This window comes from Hypomesus nipponensis, chromosome 6 (assembly GCF_054491055.1).
Source record: "Hypomesus nipponensis isolate SF chromosome 6, ASM5449105v1, whole genome shotgun sequence".
In the NCBI taxonomy this organism is placed as follows: Eukaryota; Metazoa; Chordata; class Actinopteri; order Osmeriformes; family Osmeridae; genus Hypomesus; species Hypomesus nipponensis.
This window is the reverse complement of record NC_140366.1, coordinates 1,877,849-1,898,480: the sequence shown is the minus strand read 5'-3', so window position 1 is coordinate 1,898,480 and position 20,632 is coordinate 1,877,849. Positions and strand designations below refer to the sequence as shown.

Sequence of the window (20,632 nt, the reverse complement as noted above, 5' to 3'; positions counted from 1 at the left end):
TCCTTTATATGTCTGTGCGGTCAGAAACACGACTCTACCGGCAGTTTCTAAATTAGGTTGTTTTTGCCTTTTCGGACGAATTTATCACCAGATTTGTATTTGACTCTATGGGGCGAGAGTTAGACTTTGTCTCGCTTTCGTGGGGCTTTGAACAATTGTGTAAAGGCCGATTTATACTTCCTATTCTCCGTTTACGGATACACGCACGCACGGAGTCGGACGGATTGGTTGCATTTATACTACTCCGACGGCTCTGCGTGCTGAAAGCTATTCACCGCTTTTTTCTTCTACTTGGCTCTCGACGAAGGCGGTTGCATTTTTCTCTCCTCCCCTCCCTGACCTTCCCTGCTTCGCTCTGTCTTGTCTTGTCTTGTATGTCTCAAGATACTCTCTCACCATCACTCTCCGAAACTAGAAGCATGGAATTAGTTAGCTGGTCTCTCAATGCAATTGACACCATCTTCTCGAAGAGAAGCTCGGGTTCGGGGGAACCCAAATGTCCTGACGGGACGTTCGCAGCTGGCTACACGATGGACGCGTGGGACAATTGGCGAGTCGTGTGTCTAGCGGCACTTTCCGTTGAGGATGTTGAAGACATCTTTATATTCGGAACCGTGATTACAGGCTTTCTGCTGTTTGGAATAGGCGGTTGGCTTGTATATCGAAAAGTCAAGGAAACGGCTGCAGCCATCAAAAGCCCCCTTAGGCTGCCCGACCTGATTGATACGGTGGGCAGAGCCGTTGGAGCACTGACTGTGAACTTACAGCGGAATATGGATTACAACAGGGATAAGTTTGCGGCTCAGCAAAGGAGGTTCGAGGAGTTGGAGGCCTTCCTGAAGGGTGGACGTGAAAATTGAGTCGCGTCTACTCGTCTAAACAACTACATCAATCTTATCTACTTTTGGCCCCGTAACCAGCACAGGCCTTGGCCAAGGCCGTTGCTGGAAAACAACTCCCCTGGAGAGCGCTGAAGCGAGACTATCTTGCTCTTCCCTTCCCACTCCCCGACCATCATCTGTGGCTTGGTCTCTACCCGGGTCATGACCAAGGACGTCTCCTTGCCAACACAATCTGCATAGGGAGACTCGGACTGATTGTGGCCTAGGTCGAGGGCGCCAACACAGACCTACTCACACACTAACTTTCACCTACTACAGATACCACCACCACCCCACCCCCATCCAACGCCTTCGACTGCTTGTTTCCCTGGGTGGCTGGCGGGTCTGTGTCCAGCGCCTATCATGGCTGCAGGTCCAGATGCTGTTGGTCTACCCCCCCCCCCCCTCCTTCCCATTGAAAGTTTTGTAATGTTATGTTGTAAATGTTTGTGGGCTTATGTGCTGAGGTTTTTGCCTGTTCCCACACTGTACTCCTGTAGGAGCATTGTCTGGGGGCTGCCTTTTTCTCTCCTCATGTTATGCTTTGTAACCTTTCTAATTGGCGCTGCTAATGGCTGCCTAGGTAGGCTCTCCTGCCAAAGTAAATTCCTTGTTTGTGTAAACTTTCATGGCGAATAAACACCAATTCTGATTCTGAACAGTAGATGGCGCTGCACTGCAATGCTCGCTAGGTTATCGAAAAGTCGGAGCAAATTTACAAATTAGCCGCTTCATCAATAAAATAAGCACATTCTTAGCAACTACACTGCCCATTTCTCGTCACATTTTAATTCAGATGCTGATTTACATGTACTGTTTAGCTGAAATATGAATTGTAAAAACTTACAACAATGGCGGTCAAAGGATTCTGTTCTCTTGTTGGTCACGGCAACCCCGCCCCCGCCCCTGACGTAAGCTGTTCTTAATACGGACCAATCACAGCCAAGGGGTATCCGTAAAAAGACGCACGGACAGACAGATAGTCAGGAAAATCAGGAGGTACACGCAGAGCTCTGCAAGGGCTCTGCGAGGACACGCAGAGGACGTTTCTTGACGGAGAGGGCGTTCCCCGTGTGCGTGTGCGTAAAAACGCAGAAGTATAAATCAGCCTTAAGTCTTTTGGATTCCACAGACAACTGTTTACGACCAGCACAAAATTAGCTATCTATTGATCCAAAAACGAAGCATGGAGAGTGAAAATTGTGGCAATGCTGGCAAACTAGAAATATGTTTTCAATCTGAAGCTCCGCTCCACTCTAACCGTGAGTGTCCAATACAGCGGCGCGTACGCTCCCACAATGCCCTACACGAGCGTCAACGCCCGGTTTCATTCAGTGTTGCAAGTTGGATTTTCTCAACTTTATGTAAATGAGGAGCTTGAAAACGCTAGCGTTGGCCAATCTGGTTGGTTTCTTGTTTCTTGTAATGTAGCAACTAGCAACTGTTCGTCATGGTAAACATTTCTAGGTTTGACAATTTCAAGATGGAAGAGCAACTCATCGTATGTGTGTCTACGCACTCAGTCTTGTTTTATACGCCTCTGTGCGATTAAAGAGACGTTAACAAAAAATGTATACCTGGCGCAGGGTTGCAGAGATTGACAGTGTCCCTGGTGTGTTAAATTCAGTCTCGACACTTTAGCTAACTACAGTACGTAACCTAGCTCTAACTTTCTTCTGTGCTAGCTGCATACTGTACTAGTTTAGCTACAGTAGTCTAGTTTACCCGGCACACGATTGACATTCAACGTTGAAATGCTGGTCACTTGCTAGCCATACGGTAAATGTGTAGTGGCCATAACCTAGGGAATGTTACTGGAACAATGTTTGAAGTGCTGTACTGTAGCCTTTAGCCTAGTTGACAAGATCATGCAACATCTAGTCAGCGTATCTAGTCTCGTATCACGGACAGTCGGATAGTCAGGAAAATCAGGAGGTACACGCAGAGCTCTGCGAGGGCTACATCGCCTCGTTATTCAATGTCGTTCATTTTTGTAAGGCTACGTGATGGTCTAATTTTTGTGTTCATTCATTAAAACCATAAATGTGTATTTGAGAACTTTGTAATTTTCATACAATAAATGTTTTACTGTGATGTAGGCCTGCTGGTCTACACCACACTTTGTAATGTTCTGCAAACAGTATAAGGGCGGTACAATGCTTAAATGTATGGAAGTATTAAATGACTGCTGATACAGAGTGGTAGCCGACACGACCACTCTGCTTATATAGCTGTCTCATTCCTTACATTTGTGATATGTATTGTGAATCAGGTTTAGAAGTGCGCCACAACATTGAACCAGTTTGTGACGTCTGAAGCGTTGAACGTCATCAATCACGTAGCATCATCGTTTGACACAAGCTCCAAACCACTTTTTCGAAACTGTGCGTATTTGGTTTGCGACACAAGCATCAATGCGTCAGTGCCATACGTCCCATCCCTAGTTTAAGGTAGTGCACACGCAAACACAAAAACACAACGCAAACACAAAAAGTTTTCAGAAATCTCCACTTTGGCCGAAGTTTTTAGAAATGATCGTTTTCTGTGATAAAACCTCAGTTTTCATGTAAATGAAAGGCCAAACCTCATGAAAATATATGCGTTTTTCTTCCGTGTAAACGGGGCCTCAATCGCTTACGGGGCGTTCACACTGCAGACTTTTTTACCGCTCTGCACCGCTGGCCTTCCCACAGTGCACCACGCTCGGGGGCGTGTCAGACAGATTACTTCAGAGCTGTGATTCTCTTAAATCACTGTTGTAGTTTGTATAGTGTCATGGCAAATGTGCAGACAAAATACAACTTTTACACACATTAAGCAAAAATCAGTTACGCATTCTAGATCTGACATAATGTTATCTACAGCACACAATAGGTTATCTTTTTCCACACTTTTTTTAGGCCGAGTAAAAGATTAAATGCCACCGGCACTCTATGGAACGGGTCTTGTTCCGTCTGGAAAAAAAAATGCATCAGACATAAACGTTGACATGTGTAACCTTTTATCATATTACTTGAAATCTCTGCAAATCAATCGCTCGATTATGACTTGCCACTACACATTCACTGTATGGATAGCGAGTGGCTGCCAGCCAGCATTTCAGCGTTGAATGTCAATCGTGTGCCGGGTGAGCTAGCTAGACTATGCAGCTAGCACAGAAGAAAGTTACGTAATGTGAAGAAACTGAATTAAAGTACAAAATATAACACACCAGGGATGCCGACAACCTCAGCAACCCTGCGCCAGGCATCATTTTTTTTGTTTACGTCTCTGTAATCGAACATATACGTATCATACAATACTGGGTATGAAGACACACATACGATGAGTTGCTCTCCCATCTTGAAATTGTCAAACCTAGAAATGTTTACCATGACCAACAGTTGCTACGTTACAAGAAACCAACCTAATTGGCCATCGCTGGCATTTTCACACTCCTCATTTACATAAAGTTGAGAAAATCCAACTTTCGCCGCCCCGCTTGCCTTCCCACAATGCCCTACGCGGGCGTCAATGCCTGGTTTCATTGAAAATGAATTGGAAGCCGACGCCCCGCTCTGCCCACCCCGCTGCAGTGTGAACGCACCGTATCGGTGCGTGTCCACTACAGCGTTTTTTAACACTCTGCACCGCTTGCCTTCCCACAGTGCTCCACGCTCGGGGGCGTGTTAGATACAGAGAAGTGATACAGAGTTGTAGTTTTCTAAGGTCACTGTTGTAGTTTGTGTAAAACGGTGTCATGGACAAGTGTGCAGACTTGGTTTCATGTACTTATAATATCGATCATTATTGATATAAATATACTGTAGGTGCTCCTGTCTCGATCAAAATACAGCTTTTACACTGCATGATGCAAGGAATCAGATACGCTGACTTGATGTTGCATGATCTTGTCAACTAGGCTAAAGGCTACAGTACAGCACTTCAAACATTGTTCCAGTAACATTCCCTAGGTTATGGCCACTACACATTTACCGTATGGCTAGCGAGTGACCAGCATTTCAACGTTGAATGTCAATCGCGTGCCGGGTAAACTAGACTACTGTAGCTAAACTAGTACAGTATGCAGCTAGCACAGAAGAAAGTTAGAGCTAGGTTACGTACTGTAGTTAGCTAAAGTGTCGAGACTGAATTTAACACACCAGGGACACCGTCAATCTCGGCAACCCTGCGCCAGGTATACATTTTTTGTTAACGTCTCTTTAATCGCACAGAGGCGTATAAAACAAGACTGAGTGCGTAGACACACATACGATGAGTTGCTCTTCCATCTTGAAATTGTCAAACCTAGAAATGTTTACCATGACGAACAGTTGCTAGTTGCTACATTACAAGAAACAACAAAACCAACCAGATTGGCCAACGCCAGCGTTTTCAAGCTCCTCATTTACATAAAGTTGAGAAAATCCAACTTGCAACACTCCGCTCAGCGTCAACGCCCGTTTCATTTTCAATGAAACGGGCGTTGACGCTCGTGTAGGGCATTGTGGGAGCGTACGCGCCGCTGTAGTGGACACTCACGGTTAGAGTGGAGCGGAGCTTCAGATTGAAAACATATTTCTAGTTTGCCAGCATTGACACAATTTTCACTCTCCATGCTTCGTTCTTGGATCAATAGATAGCTAATTTTGTGCTGGTCGTAGACAGTTGTCTGTGGAATCCAAAAGACTTAAGGCTGATTTATACTTCTGCGTTTTTACGCACACGCACACGGGGAACGCCCTCTCCGTCAAGAAACGTCCTCTGCGTGTCCTCGCAGAGCCCTTGCAGAGCTCTGCGTGTACCTCCTGATTTTCCTGACTATCCGTCTGTCCGTGCGTCTTTTTAAGGATACCCCTTGGCTGTGATTGGTCCGTATTAAGAACAGCTTACGTCAGGGGCGGGGGCGGGGTTGCCGTGACCAACAAGAGAACAGAATCCTTTGACCGCCATTGTTGTAAGTTTTTACAATTCATATTTCAGCTAAACAGTACATGTAAATCAGCATCTGAATTAAAATGTGACGAGAAATGGGCAGTGTAGTTGCTAAGAATGTGCTTATTTTATTGATGAAGCGGCTAATTTGTAAATTTGCTCCGACTTTTCGATAACCTAGCGAGCATTGCAGTGCAGCGCTATCTACTGTTCCAGCGGTGAATTGCTTTCAGCACGCAGAGCAGTCGGAGTAGTATAAATTCAACCAATCCGTCCGACTCCTTGCGTCGGTCTGTCCGTTAACGGAGACGCAGAAGTATAAATCGGCCTTGAGTCTGTCGACAGAGCTCCTGGGTAACTTAACTTAGATATACCAGAAAATATACAAATGATTGAAACCATCATTCACCAAATTCAGTCAGGTAAATCGCCGAGGCCAGGAGTGCTTTCAGCTTCTGATGGTCGTCTGCAAATGTGATGCAAGGCCCTTCGTGTTAATATTTCCATACACTAGCGCTCCCTTCTTACAAACACACCTGTTCACAGTTCACTGAATATGAATACCGGCCGGCGAGGCTGTGATTGGAAAACGGGACTGGATCTGTCCTGGACGGGACAAATTAATATCGCCCATAAATCGGGATGTCCAGGACAAATTGGGACGGTTGGCAACCCTTGGCTAACATGACGTGATTAATCACGTCATGTTAGCGTCCTGTTTATAGTAAAAGGTGTGTTCGACTTCATGCAGCGCCGGCGTCGCCTGCAGCCTCCTGCAGCCCCGGCTGACTTGAAGCAGCCAATGGCTTTCTCAGCTTCAACGCAGCCGGCTGTCGGCACCGCCGATGCTGCATGAAGTCGAACACAACCAGCGTCATGGGGTCATTTATTTGTGAATTGCGCTACATTTCTGAATGAGGAAATACATTTGTGCATCGCATTTGTGAATCATTCAAACAAATGAACCTCACGCCTGAAAGGTAAAGGAAGTCGATCGTATTATTCGTAGTTGTTGATTTTGAAATTTCTGATATGTTCGCATGGCTTTATCCTTCACATTACACTGCTGCCTACAGGTTTGGCATAGTTATGAGGCGCTCAGGGGCGTATATGCGGGTTCATGGAAACAGAAACATTTTTGAAAACGTACTTGTGTGTACAATGTTATTTTTGAAAACGGAGGGGCAGAAATATTCGTTTCTGTAAATACCCAGCTATGTGTAAACGTAAAACGTAAAAGTCTGCACTCTAGGCTTTCTCCTACACACCCATGTAAATCTCAGAAACGGTTTGAAAAAGTCATGAAACATAATCAGTGATATTGAAAAAAGTTGAACAAAAATTCAAAAGGGTTCAAAAGTTCAGGGTTCAAAAGTTGAACCCTAAAAATAGTTTAGGGTTTTGTCAACATTTTAAAGTTTAAATGGTGGCTCTAGCTGAAAGATTGGGGAAGAAGAAGGATTTGGAAGTTGAAGAAGTTTTAAGAAGTTTGAGAAGATTTGAAAGAAAACTCCATTAGAAAACCAGGATAAAATATTATGAATATTGATTTATATTAATTCAAGCATAAGAGGTACAAAGCTGAAAAGTCATAGCACCCATGGCCTGAAACTGCTGAACTTTTTGATAGCTGAACGGTTTTAATAGCTGAAGATTTGAAGGCGCTGAAAGGTAACATGGAAGAAATAGAAGAAGAAGAAGATGCTGAATAAAGATTCAAAGAACAATACTTGGAATGTTGAAGCAGCATTCCAACAATAAAGATTCAAAGAACAATACTTGGAATGCTGAAGCAGCATTCCAACAATTAAAATCTAAATGTATGGTCTTACGGTAAAAGTGAACGCTGCCTCTTTAAAATCGTTAGCTGTAGTGCAGTTGCACGGGAGACGTGAGATTTTGCTGCATTAAAACTGCATCTAGCGGTTTGAAGTGGAAGATTTCGAACTGGGCCGAAGCAAGTAGCTCTGACTTTACCTTTTTGTCACAGGTTGACAAGAACATTAATGTTAGTGCAAGCTATGTCCTGGGGAGAAAAAACTATATGCGGCTGCGGCTAGCACAAGTAACATACTGAAGCACCTCACAAGGCAGCATCAACGAACATTTGAGTGATCCATGTTCGTAAGAATTAGAAAGGGCCATGAAAGTTTGCACAGACAAGAATTTACTTTGGCATCAACAGATAACACCTCAGCAACACCTGTTAAGCAGGCAAAACTTGATTTTACATCGCCAGTGCAGAAAGTGTCTGAAGGTGAGCTTAAAACAATTTTTGCAAACTAGACTGCAGGAAGAGATGCTACCGCTGCATACTGTAGAATCCTGTGATGTCCTTAACTTCAAGTTAAGCTTTTGTGTTATGCACATATTGTTTGGTAACTAAAGATGAAAGGTTACATGTGTTACTAAAATGTTTATAGTAATATAATTAGTTTATAGTAATGTAATAATATAGTTTATAAGTATTGGTAGGCTATGTTTTAAAAAGCTAAAAGGCTAAACTATTCCAAGTTTGACTTGTATTTAATTATTGAAAGTTTCCTTTCGGTTGTCTATTAAGTCAAGGTTTATAGGGATTGTAAGACGTAATGCATTACATTACTTATTGACTAATTAAATTACTTTTCAGACAGAGTAATCATAAAAGTATTTTAAATACAATTAATTGTAATTTGTACAATTACAAGTAATTTGTAATTAATTACTTTTTTGAAGTAACTTACCAAACACTGGCCCTGCAGACGTGTTAGCAGGGGTCCAACGCGCTTTGGGCGGAGAGCTCTTAGAGGGCCAGGGCGCTTTGCTGCCCTGCTCGTCCTGAGGTAGATTTTTGGTGTTTACAAAGGTCTCTGCTCCTTCTGCTGCTTCTGAAGTGGGTTCTCTTGACTCACTGCAGCTGATTTTGGATGACGGTGATGGATGATTTAAGTCACCTGGCCTGGTCTCCACACTTTTGTGCGCTCCGTGGCTTTCGCTGTGAATTTGAAGGCAGTCCACTGTGTGTCTTTCATCAGTGGTCACTGTGTCGTTTTGACATTGATATTGGGTGGACTCAGGTTTGGGCCTCCACTTTGAGTCTGCAAAAAATTAAAAAAATTATACGAACCATAATAACAGTCTTAACATCTGTTAGAATAATATAAATGTCAACACATGATGCTTTAGGCAAGTGCAATATCACTAAATGATCTAAATTCTAGTTTATTTGCCATTTGCGTCAAGTATAGCCTACAGTTGCATGCAGTTTCCTGCATGTTGCTGGCTAACCTAAGTCGGTGGTTATAAATATTATTCTAAATCTTAATTTAAAAAAAGATATTAATCACACACAGTGAAGATTTACAGATCTTATATTAATAACTAGAAAAATAATTCTGCATAGGATATCCGCTATTGTTCATTGATAATCCAATTGTTGTCCAAATATCAATAGGAGTAAACAGTCTGGGCTGATCTTTCAACGTTTCAATAGCAGCCTAATATTGGTGGAAATACCGTTAGAATCTAGTAGGTTTTTCATCGTTGTTTTAATATTAAATAAGGGTGAAAAATGATGATGGGTCAACATAGTCTGACGTTGGTTCAATGAAATTAGCGTTGAAAGCGGAATGTTGATTCAGCGTATTTTCAATGAAGTTTGCTATCTGGGTTAGTGCTTTAAAAAGGTGGTTTGCATGCCAACCGACTTACATCGGTTATACAAACATGCCAAGGTCAGACAGGAGGAAAGCTTGGGGCGATCTACTCCCTTCCCTTGGATTACCTCAGACCTGTGGGTCTTGTCTGCCCCCGTCTCCCTGAGTAGACCTGTGGGTCTTCTTCGCCCCCCTCCCTCTCCGAACATCATCAGATCCTTGGACTGCCCACCTTGTGCCACCCCAACACCCTGGACATTTAATTGGACTATCACATCCCCGCCCTATGGTCTTCTGACCAATCACCCATCAAAGGCACTCCCTCTCTGGGGGGTACAAGATCCGTCTCACGAGGACAGGGAGACAGAACTTGGTTTGGGCAGAACTCTCTCTGATCTCTGTCACGACCACTTTCTCAACAAAGGGCCTTTGTTTGTTCTATTCTGAGACTATTCTGAGTTTCTGTGAGACGGCTGTTGTATCATCTGATTCATTGTATTAGACTACGAACATCCTGGTGTGTTGTTTTCATTGTGTATCTTGTGATTGCATCATTACTTACATTAAACTACAAGTAACCTGGTCCGATATTTAACCTTGTATTATTCTCCACGACCGAGCTACACATTCCTTAACACTAACTCTCATATCCACCTGATTTTTAACCCTCGACCATACATTGGGTTCAGAAATTACAGGTGGGTGATGTAAAAACAGCAGATCATATTGAACATTTATCGATGTGTTTATTAATTACTACAATTTCACGGCAACTATTCAACAAGTAACCAGCAGATATAACTAGCCAACCCGCTGCACACCTCCCCGACCGTTGCATTTAGTAGGCCTATGCAGGTATAGCTGGTATAGGTCTTTTTAATCCGTCTCTGTCTGTAAATATGTACATTGTTTGTTGACTCCCATTAAAAAAAATAGTTGTAGGCATCAGACTTTTAAAGGCTCCAATAACCTCTTTACTGACAGTAAACGCACTCTAACAAATACTATTTGGTAGGCTAATTTAGCTACTATTTGAAATAGTGGTAGACATTGGGATAGATTAGCTCTAGCTCTACCTTAGGTGTAGGCTATCAATTTCAGATCAAAAATAAATTATAGCCTAAAATAAATAACGTTCTGATCCAGTGGGTCGGTTAAGGGACACTATTCGATGTATCGCTGATATTCACAGCCAGTTAATTGATGGTAATATGCGGTAGTCATGGAGAGGCAGCTAAATCTTCTTTCGCGTCATGGACGGCCATATGGACGAGTAGGGGGTACCTGCAGAGCCGGAGACCCCGGAGAGCTGCAGTTTCAGGACCGCAGTTCTAGGATCCTCGTTTTATCCGACAGCGCCACGTAGCGAATGGGATAAACATAGACCAGAACAAGATGATATTTTCCTGCAGTAGTGAATATTGTAGGATCACAGCTCAGAACTAGATGGACTAGATTCAGAGTGTAAGTAGCTAATGTGAATCGCGTATAGTTATGTATAAAACAATTCTGGTGTCTTGAATTGGACAACGCTAGCTAGCTAACTTCAACTTTGCTGTTGAAATCATTTTAAGACACTGGAGTGGTTTTCAACGTCAAACAAACTACTTGATTAGCTAGAGCTAACATTCAGTAGTTATAGCACTAGCTAGCTAGCTCTACACACATAGCTTCCTTAAAAACGAACTGTAAATTCTTACTCTGTTTATTTGTTTAATTAAACAGTAGCGCGACGTAGCTTATGTAAATCAAGTATTGTTCAACATATTTAAGTTAGCTAGTTAAACGTTCAAAACAATTCTGGTACAATTATCTGTTCACTTATGATAATTTTATGAAATATGAACTTTTAGACTATTTGTTTTGTTTTATTGAAACAATTTTGGCGATTTTGGCAGGCCCAACCACTGTAGATGTCTTAAGATAAAGCCAGCACATTAATACAACTTCAAAAAAATGATAGGTTAAAAGCAAGTGGATTCGATCTGTCAGCTAAACCAAATCTGCAGCCTACTGTCTTAAAAATTAACCATATAATTTTTGTAGGCCATCATATAGGCTACGGCCTGAGTATACTGAGTATACTTCACAATATGGGGTTTGAATATTGAAAGGTCAGGAAAAGTCAAATATCCATAATGTTATTTTATATTTGTTTTTCTTGCTTCTATCTCTCATTGAAGGATGAAGTTGTATGGAGGTCAATATGGAGGTCTTGGTGGATTGATATGGAGGGGATGGAGTGATATGGAGGGGTGAATGTCATTGTTTAACATGTATATCTTGAATCTTCCCTGAGAGTCAACCTTGCGTCTTGCCTCTATAACATTATACATTTGTGGTTGAGATTGAGTGACTGCAAAAGCCATAGCAAATATTATAGAATGTAACTTCACTTTTTCAGAACTTTGCGATGTCAGAACATACAAAATGTAGCATGCACAGGCATGTGCAGTATTTACAGGTATATGAAAGATGATCTGATCCACTGATGTGGTCAATGTTTTGAGTCATGTCCGTCCAATACAAAACATCATCTGGCATGCCCATCCACACCAAAGGAAGCATTCTCATGCAGCCCATACACCTTAGAGGATCAAGCGGTGGATCCTCCGCAGCACAACCATCCCACAGCACTCAAAGAAAATGTTTTTTTTTAATGATGATATTAAATAAATTAAAGTATAACAGATTAGAGTTAAACTTGTATTTCCTCAGATAATAAATTGATATTTATGTATAATAGAGCATACAATAAAATAATAAAACGAATCACAGAATACGTACATTGCATAAATATTTTGACAGAACCCTGTGTGTGTGTGGAATTTAATTATCTGCAGTATGAATCAATGATTTACTCATTTTAAGTAGTTGTATTCCCAACAGATGTGGTTACATTCTGTTAAAGGCACTAGAGATATTCCACAAACACAAGCCTAGCATGTGCTTTTAGTAGGGATGGGCGTGGTTAATCGAATATCCGGATATCCTAAAGTAAGTTAGTATTCGAATACTTTTTTTGAATACTTATGAGCGTAGTTTAATTCAAAAAAAAAAATATTGAAAAACTGTCTCGTCGTGTTGTGAATTCTAATAGTTGTGACGTTAGAAAATGATGAAAACCATCAAAAAAGGTAGGCTACGCCTGTGTTCTGCTGCAAGTCTCCTTTCATTTCATTTGGCACTACAAGAAGCATAGTGTCCTGGCTAAGCAATACCTCGCAGCAACCTCAGGTCCTGCAGTCTTTTCTACGCCGGCCTGCTCGTAAATCGACTCCGTACTCGCCTCTCCCCTGAGCATGTTTACATGCTAATTCTCCTGAATAAAAATGCATATGGCTAATGCAGTTGTGGCTTCTTTATTTTCTTACCAGTAGCCATGTAGAGCTAGCGTAATTGGCTGTTTATGTTTGCATTGTGTGGTGGCGCACCGTATCCTATAGGATTCCGGTTCCAAGTTAATATCCAAGTTTATATGCAATAGTTCTCCATGTGTGACTTTCGTTGGGAGGATTCGCCTACCCAATGTGTTTAATTTAGTCCAATGTAGCCTACTTTTTATTTCACATAATAATAGGCTAATCGCTTCTCCGCCAGATTAAGAGCCTACGTCTGAAGACACAGCGTTTTTTTAAGTTCATTGTCTTTTCGTCATGTTAATAAATTGATCTTTCATTAGTTTTCTTTATTCAACCCTTATTTAATCTAATATCTTAACAGTCTCAATTATTGCCAGAATGTGTGGTGGTTCATGTGTTTACTGTGTGCTTTGCGTCACGTCAGGCTAATTACATAACGGAACCACATTAACAAAATAGATTATCCGGATATTCAAAAATTATTTCGGATACTATTCGAATAGTGAAATTAGTTAAAATCTTCATCCCTAGCTTTTAGTTTTTCCAGATGGGAGTGCATGATGCATGAATGTAAGGGCAGCATCATCGGGACTTCAACACTTCATGTAGGCAAACTGGAGTTGATCTGCCAGGTTCTGGATTGTCTCTTGTAGTTACAAAAGTATCAGCCATTTAAAACTCTTCATCACCACTGATGTAAGAGCTACATGTTGGAAGTAATTGGGAGGTCTGGGTCTGCTCTTCTTTGGAACAAGGCAGAGGTCTTCCAAAGAGCTATAACTGTGTGTTCCTCCAAGGACCAGTTGAACAGTTCACAGAGGACAGGGCCAGTTGTTTATAACAGGTCTCCAGGAGCTTGTCATCACTGATGTTATCAGAACATAATGCTTGGTTGACTTTGGCTCTTTGGCGAAGTGAAGCCCATCAAAGCAACTCTAGAACGAGTTCAGAGTATCTGCAAAGGTCCCACAGTCCTTAAGGCTCATGTTGCAGGGTGTACATTGGTTCTCTTTAGTCCCAGAAAACCTTTAAGGCCACTCCAGGCATCACACATCTGTACACATTGATATATTTTCCTCCTTTTCTTTCGGCTATTTTAGCTTCCTTAATTTGCTTAGGCCTACTTCATTTTATCACATTTATATATTTTCCACATTTTCTTTAAACTATTTTATCTTCCTCAATTTGCTTACTTCATTTTATCGAAGTACACTGGATCTTGACATTTATGAAATATGTACATTTGTTTCAAATTGTATGTGATTTTAATTGCTTTAATCATCCAATATTTATTATTGGATTTATTATTATTCGAACGTTTTCAAATATTATACCTTTCTATATTATTAGAAAATATTTTCAAATATTATACCTTTCTATATAATTGTGTCATCAAACATTATCACATATGCCGGAGTTTTCCTTGTTTCTTGCCTCGCAAACCATTCAAATATATTGTTGCGATCTTGTGACACTGCCTTTCATTTCGCTAGGTGGCGCTGCCAGGGTCCTAGAACTGCGGTCCTGAAACTGCAGCCCCCCGGTTCTCCGGGGTCTCCGGCTCTGCAAGTTCATACTATCGATATGGACGGCCTTGCTAGGGGGAGTTTGGCTGCCTGATCTTTGCATGGATGGATGTCGGCGATGCTGTTCAGAGTGCCGTCCCTGATTAACAGGGACGTCCGTCACTAAGGGGAGCATAGATCATGGACGGGGATGGATTAGCAGGGACGTCCAACGATAAAGGGAGCATAGTAGCATGGACGGCGATGCGGTTCAGAGTGCCGTCCTTGATTAGCATGGACGGCACTAGTACTTGAATGGTTGAGAAGGACGGCCATGTTTAGCAGGCTGTTGAGCTAAACCAAAACTGTCAAACGCTACCATAGCATGTAGCTAGCTACAGCAACTCTGGATGACTCAATAACGTTCATCACGTTATTTTGTAGGAACTGCATTGAAGTGTAGGCTATAGCCTATATTTACGCCTTTATTTTTATTTTATTTTTTACATACAAAAGTAGGCCAGTCAACAATAAAATCTCATGACAATATAGATTTGAAAAACAATACATTTATGGTTAGCCTAGATATTGGCTACATATAGGCTATTTTAATTATTTAGTGAATTGTTAATAAAGACTTGTTTAAAGATGTAAACATTGTGTTATGACCCTTATAAATTGAATCAAGCCGTCAGTTTAAAGTGTTTAGTGGGTGGATTTGGAGATACATGAGAATATGATACGTGTTTGCAGTGGACGTATAGCCTGAACCTGGAAAGAGGTGCTGTTCCGACCTTATGCTCATTGCAACCGCAAGCTGTAAGGACAGTATGATGTTGTGCTAACAGTTATTAGCAATGCTAACATGTCCTGTATATAGCATAGGTAGAATGCTAAATACGTTTCTACACACATCAAATGACTCTAGCTTGACTAGCTGTAGTCGGCATTAGAAGGCAAGCCTCCGAAAAAATTGCCAGAAAACGAACAGCAGTCTGGCTTATTGCTAACGCCTGTCTAGATAATCTATTTTAAAGAACTGGAGAAAGGCAGGTGCTAGATGCAGGATACGTTAGCATTGCTAGTAGTTAACTGTTACTAGTAACACCTAGACTGTAGTAGGCATGTAAACTAGTTTAGCTTGCTAACACAACAGCATAGGTAGAATGTGTGATAATTTAGCCTAGTTTATTGGCAATGGGGCTAACGTTGTTTCATGTTCCTGACTGTGTTTCATTCAAATAAATAACCCGTGTCATGTAAATCTACAATTAAAGATGCATGTTTGTCCAGATCTTTGTCAGGTTATTTTTCAGCAAGATATCTAGAGCTAGCTAACTGAAACCGAGTTGAATCCCGATATGGTTTGGTTGCTAAGCCTAACGTTCTACCCACCCAAGTCAATCCAGTTTGCTTCAACAACAGAAGTGGAAACAAGTAATGTAATCATTTCAAATGATATGTAGTCAATCTGTTGAAAACAGTGTTGTGTGTAGACAAGTCTCCACCTTCGGTGTTTCAGTGAGTGCTGCTGTTGGCCGTGTTGCGTTTTTGCTCCCCAGCTTCACTTGTTGAAAACCAACCAATTAGCGCGCAGCTTATCTAAATATTAATGAGCATACCATTAAAGGAGAAAAGCTAGTGTTTTTTCCCGGGAACATTTCAGAAGATCTATCAGGGGGCATAGAAGAGCACCCGGGCCATTTTCAACCCAACCAATGTTACATACCCTATTCGGAGACCTTAAGGAACAGTGTGAAATACCCCAAAAAAACAGTCAATTGCCCCTTTAAGGCCTTACACTTCGGATGCTACACTATCATAATTGAACAGTCATGTCAATTTATGTTTTAATAACTGTAGACCTTCTGGCTCAATGCTAACTTTAACGTATAAGATAACATGTCGCCGGATCCATAGTCAAAAACGACTTTTGCTGGTACTACAAGACTAAATGCATATTTTCAAAACTTGACATGTTGCATAGCATGGTATTGCATTTGTCTCTGCTTTAGTGGTTCGTGCACAAAATTGGAGTGACCGACTGGTGGCTCCAAATCCACCCATAAATCACTTTAAAAAAACAACTGACGGCTTAAAAGACCTAAAGGGCAATGTATATCAAAGGGTCATAACACAATGTTTAAATCTTTAAACAAGTCTTTATTAACAATTCACTAAATAATAAAAAATATATGTAGCCTATATCTAGGCAAACCCTAACCATAGCATAGGCCTACTGTTTTTCAGGTCTATATTGTTATGAGATTTTATTGTTGATTGGCCTAACTTTGTATGTAAAAAAATTAAGGCGTAAATATATAGCCTGCACTTACATGCAATTTATACAAAATAACGTGACAAAGGTTTTTGAGTCATCCAAAGTTGCTGTAGCTAGCTACATGCTATGGTAGACTTCGGCAGTTCTGGTTTAGCTCAACAGTCCAACTAATGTAGGAAACACGCTAGCCGGATGTAGTTCAGGGGCCGGTTGCACAAAACACCTTAAGTTTTTTCCTTAAGTATGACACTTAAGGGTAAATTTCTCCTTAGCTAAGGGATTTACTTAAGGGGGTTGCACAGAATCCCTTAAATGATTTCCTTAGCTAAGGAGAAACGTTAAGGGATTTACTACATTTAACGTGATTTTACAGCAGTAAAATTCGACCGTTTCCACGGTGAACGGGTTGTTTGGTTGTATCTAGTGCATCACCTTCATAGCTAGAGCTAGCTAGTAGCTAGCTTATAGACCTACGAAAAGAAGGCAAGAAAACAAAATTGGTCAGAGGAGGAAAATATTGTGCTTCTACAGGAATACAAAAAAGAAAGCACTAAAACGTAAATTTGATCCACAAATAACTGCAAACAAAAAACAACGTTGTTTTTGGGAAACGTACGATTGTAGGACGAAATTGCATCGAAATTGCATCAAAAATAAACCTCAATAAGTTTGGTGAAGCGGTCAATTCAAGAAATAAAAAATATATGCTAGAGCTATCTACAGTATGATAACTTGACTGTTATGTCCAAATAAGAGATAACCAATTTCAGGAGGGAGTCCAATAAAACAGGAGATATCAACTTTACTCATAGCATAGGTCTTGCTACTCAGTAGCCTAACGTTTTTAAAAAGTGCACTACTACTAGCCTACAGTACTTCTTAGGTAGTCTACAGGTAGTCTGTGAGTCTATACTATATTTATATTATAGCTACTTTATTTACAGCTGTAGCCGACGCATTAATAGTAGCTATTCATGTTTAGACTGCAGCACAGTAGCTTAACAGAGTTCCATAGGTGTGGGATGGGTTAATTTATCTCATATCTCATCATAAACGCAGCCATGTTGCTGTAAAGCATAAGTCAGAGGTACCTTAAGTTTTCTTCCTTACTTTGTATGCTAAGGTCTTTCGTGCAACGCTCCGCAAGGGATTCCTTAAAGTATCAGACGAAGTTAAGGAGAAAACCTTAAATACTTAAGGGAACATTTAAGGAAACCTTAAGGAAAATACTTAAGGTGCTTTGTGCAACCGGCCCCAGGGCTTTAAGTTCTAAACTAATATGTTATTGTTTACGTTCCGAAAAAGTTCTATACTTACTGCCGTTGCTTTCGGTGACAGACTTGGGGTAAAACTGCAACCCAGGAGACAGAGACTGTTGAAGGAGGTGCACGTGGAAGTCATTTTCATTTTGGACCGCTTTCTGTGTCCTCATCTTAAAAATGCTGCTGAAATAGCAGGTGGCATCAAACCCCAGGTAGACAACAGGATAACCAATGCTGAGGGTCAAACAAACAGCGAGAAGACAGTTACAAGTGCTCACTACAAACAAATATTGGAACATTGGATTTAAAACACAATACATATATTACACAATTGTAAAAAAAAACCTGACCATTTCAACTCATTCACAACAAGCAATGAAGTACAAGAGAATCTCTATAGATTATACAAGTAGACTACTTGGTGATTTAATCTAACATCCTGTAGGTTTCTGTTTACCGTAATACCACTAAATTCAGAGCAGAATCATTTTACAATTGTCCTGAAACTTATAAGGATCTTTAACCAACCAAGTCTGTTTCAGTTCTGCTTGAGGGAGACTCCTCTTTGAGCACTTTGTGCTGAATCGACCTACCAGTGTGCAGCAAAGAGATGAGACAGGTTGGCATGGGAGTTCTTTAGGTCTTTAAGTCTGAGTGAAGCCTCGGTATACACAAGGAGAATCCACAGGGACACCGTTGACATACAGATGCCTTTTTCTGAGAAAAATAATAAATTTCACAATTTAACATTATCTTGGCCTGATACTATGAACCACTCAGGTGCTGTATAGAACCAGAACCGATAGGAACATTTTCAGGTCACATACAATAGACATTGGGTTGACCTTTGTTCCTTTGGGACCTTTGTTCCATACAATCAAAGGAACCATTTGGTCCTATAGGATAGGTAAATAAAGAACATAACAAATATTACACCCCATAAAATATAATCCAACAGTGAACTGTAGTATACCCACCAGTGTGCCATATGTAATTGAACAAGACGTAGGTGCTCGCCGCAAAGAAAAGCCAATTTAGAGGAACAAAAATAAAACAAAAGACATCCAGGGTAAAGGATGCACAGACAAATGCAACGCATATAACCTGCAACAAAGAGTGAATTTGCTTCAGTGAAAATGGACTGAGGCTTAACATTATTGACTTCTGTATTTTCATGTTTTTATTTCATAATAATCAGAAGAGCTGATGTTCTTACCAGGCCATGACAGTGGAAAGTACTGTAGACGCTACCTAAGAATAACCAGCAAGGCCAAAGGTACTCCAACCGGAATTCAAGAATGAAATCTGCCAGGAGCACTAGAGTCCACACAATCATGAACTTCATAAATGTGTAGGCACTGCGAAACAAATAATAAAATACATGATGTTGTATAAAGAAAACAATTTAATGTAAATTGGGGCCAAAGGACTAGGCTAAGGTCATTACGTTGACAATTTTAATGTAAGGCCACATTTTCTTTCCCCTTTGACACAGCTAAAGGCTATTGTTTCAACAACTCCTTTGTTCCAGCGCTAGGCTATCTGTGGGGCTACTATCATACCCCACTTGTTTGGTAACCATGACAACGGCTCATATGCCATGGAGAGTGTCTCTGAATGTCTTTTATGCGCATTTTAAGAGAGCACGCGCTCCTTATAGAATAGAAAGGCATGTAAGAAAGTCTTAAATGTAAGAGCTAGTTAAACCTCCCCCTTCCACATTCCCCTCCCTTTCCACACGCTCAAAAGTAGGCTATTGCACAAAATTATATGCCACGCAATTGTAGATTTGCCAATAATAAAATCTTTGCAAATAGCCAAATGTGTAACGTGCACAAAAAGACTTGGTCATGCATTTTCAAAGAAAAAACTATAGGCATTGAAAGGACGCCATTGCCGTAACGCTTTGTCTCTGGGAACCAGGTTGACTTTACGTCTAGACATCATGCTGTAACCATAATGCCTCACATATCGTCATACATTTTATAGGCTAATAAAACGATACCGGCCCTCATTTTACGTAAATTGTATTATTTACTCATGTTGCCATAATAATGATGGCAAAAATGTTACATGGTTAGGCTATACCTTAAAATTAACAGTAGGCTAGGTAGCCCTAATAAGGATGCATCTTAATAATCACAACATTGGGAGGAATATTTATCAGCATGAATCATTATTAGTCAATATTAAGAATATAAATCAATTGTACTATGTAGAATTCTCAAAAATGATGTAGGCTATTATGCGCGTATTTATCTAGAAGTGGATGTTGACAGTCGATAACACATCAACGTAAACAATGCAGGTGGGCGTCAAATTTAGACTGCACCCTTTAGAATCTTTTATACAATGTCGGTTAATCTAAAACAGGGCCATTTGAAATAGAAGATGTAGACAGATGACGGTGATGAAGATAGAGCATTTCAGCAACAAATACACAGTGTAAAGGCTATAGTTACCCTACCTTTCAGATATTTTCTCTGTAAATTTGATCTTTTTCATTTTGCGTATCCTGTTGACGTCCACGTAACGTTTCTTCATCGTATGGCTTCTATTCCTTGTCCGTACACCGCACAAAGCGGCAATTACTGTAAACACGAACGTGGATGGTTTACTGTAGATTACAACAACCTGATCATATTTTGGGATTATTCTGCACTAGACTTTGATCAATCCTGACGTTGCGCATGCCCTGTAGTCAGAAGGATACCTCGACGAGTTGAACAGCAATAGCAACAAGGTTGAAACATCAAAATAGCCCAGGCTACAATGAATCGGTGTGATTA

General features: G+C 40.8%; 1 protein-coding gene across 4 annotated transcripts in view; it reads right to left on the bottom strand.

Annotated features, from left to right (window-relative positions):
- The window catches only part of LOC146286369 (macoilin), a 44,607-nt gene that overhangs the window by 11,754 nt on the left and 12,221 nt on the right, over positions 1–20,632 (bottom strand). The window contains exons 2-8 of one of the 4 annotated variants that reach the window (XM_084699707.1): positions 20,311–20,434; positions 19,060–19,201; positions 18,821–18,947; positions 18,689–18,739; positions 18,437–18,560; positions 17,899–18,077; positions 8,522–8,875 (exon numbers count right to left, since the gene is read on the bottom strand). In XM_084699707.1, the coding sequence (XP_084555833.1) occupies positions 8,522–8,875; positions 17,899–18,077; positions 18,437–18,560; positions 18,689–18,739; positions 18,821–18,947; positions 19,060–19,201; positions 20,311–20,387 (1,054 nt within the window). In that variant the 5' untranslated portion in view covers positions 20,388–20,434. Of the gene's footprint in view, positions 1–8,521; positions 8,876–17,898; positions 18,078–18,436; positions 18,561–18,670; positions 18,740–18,820; positions 18,948–19,059; positions 19,202–20,310; positions 20,435–20,632 lie in introns of those variants that run through there. The other 3 variants (XM_084699709.1, XM_084699708.1, XM_084699710.1) reach the window with 3 other exon arrangements.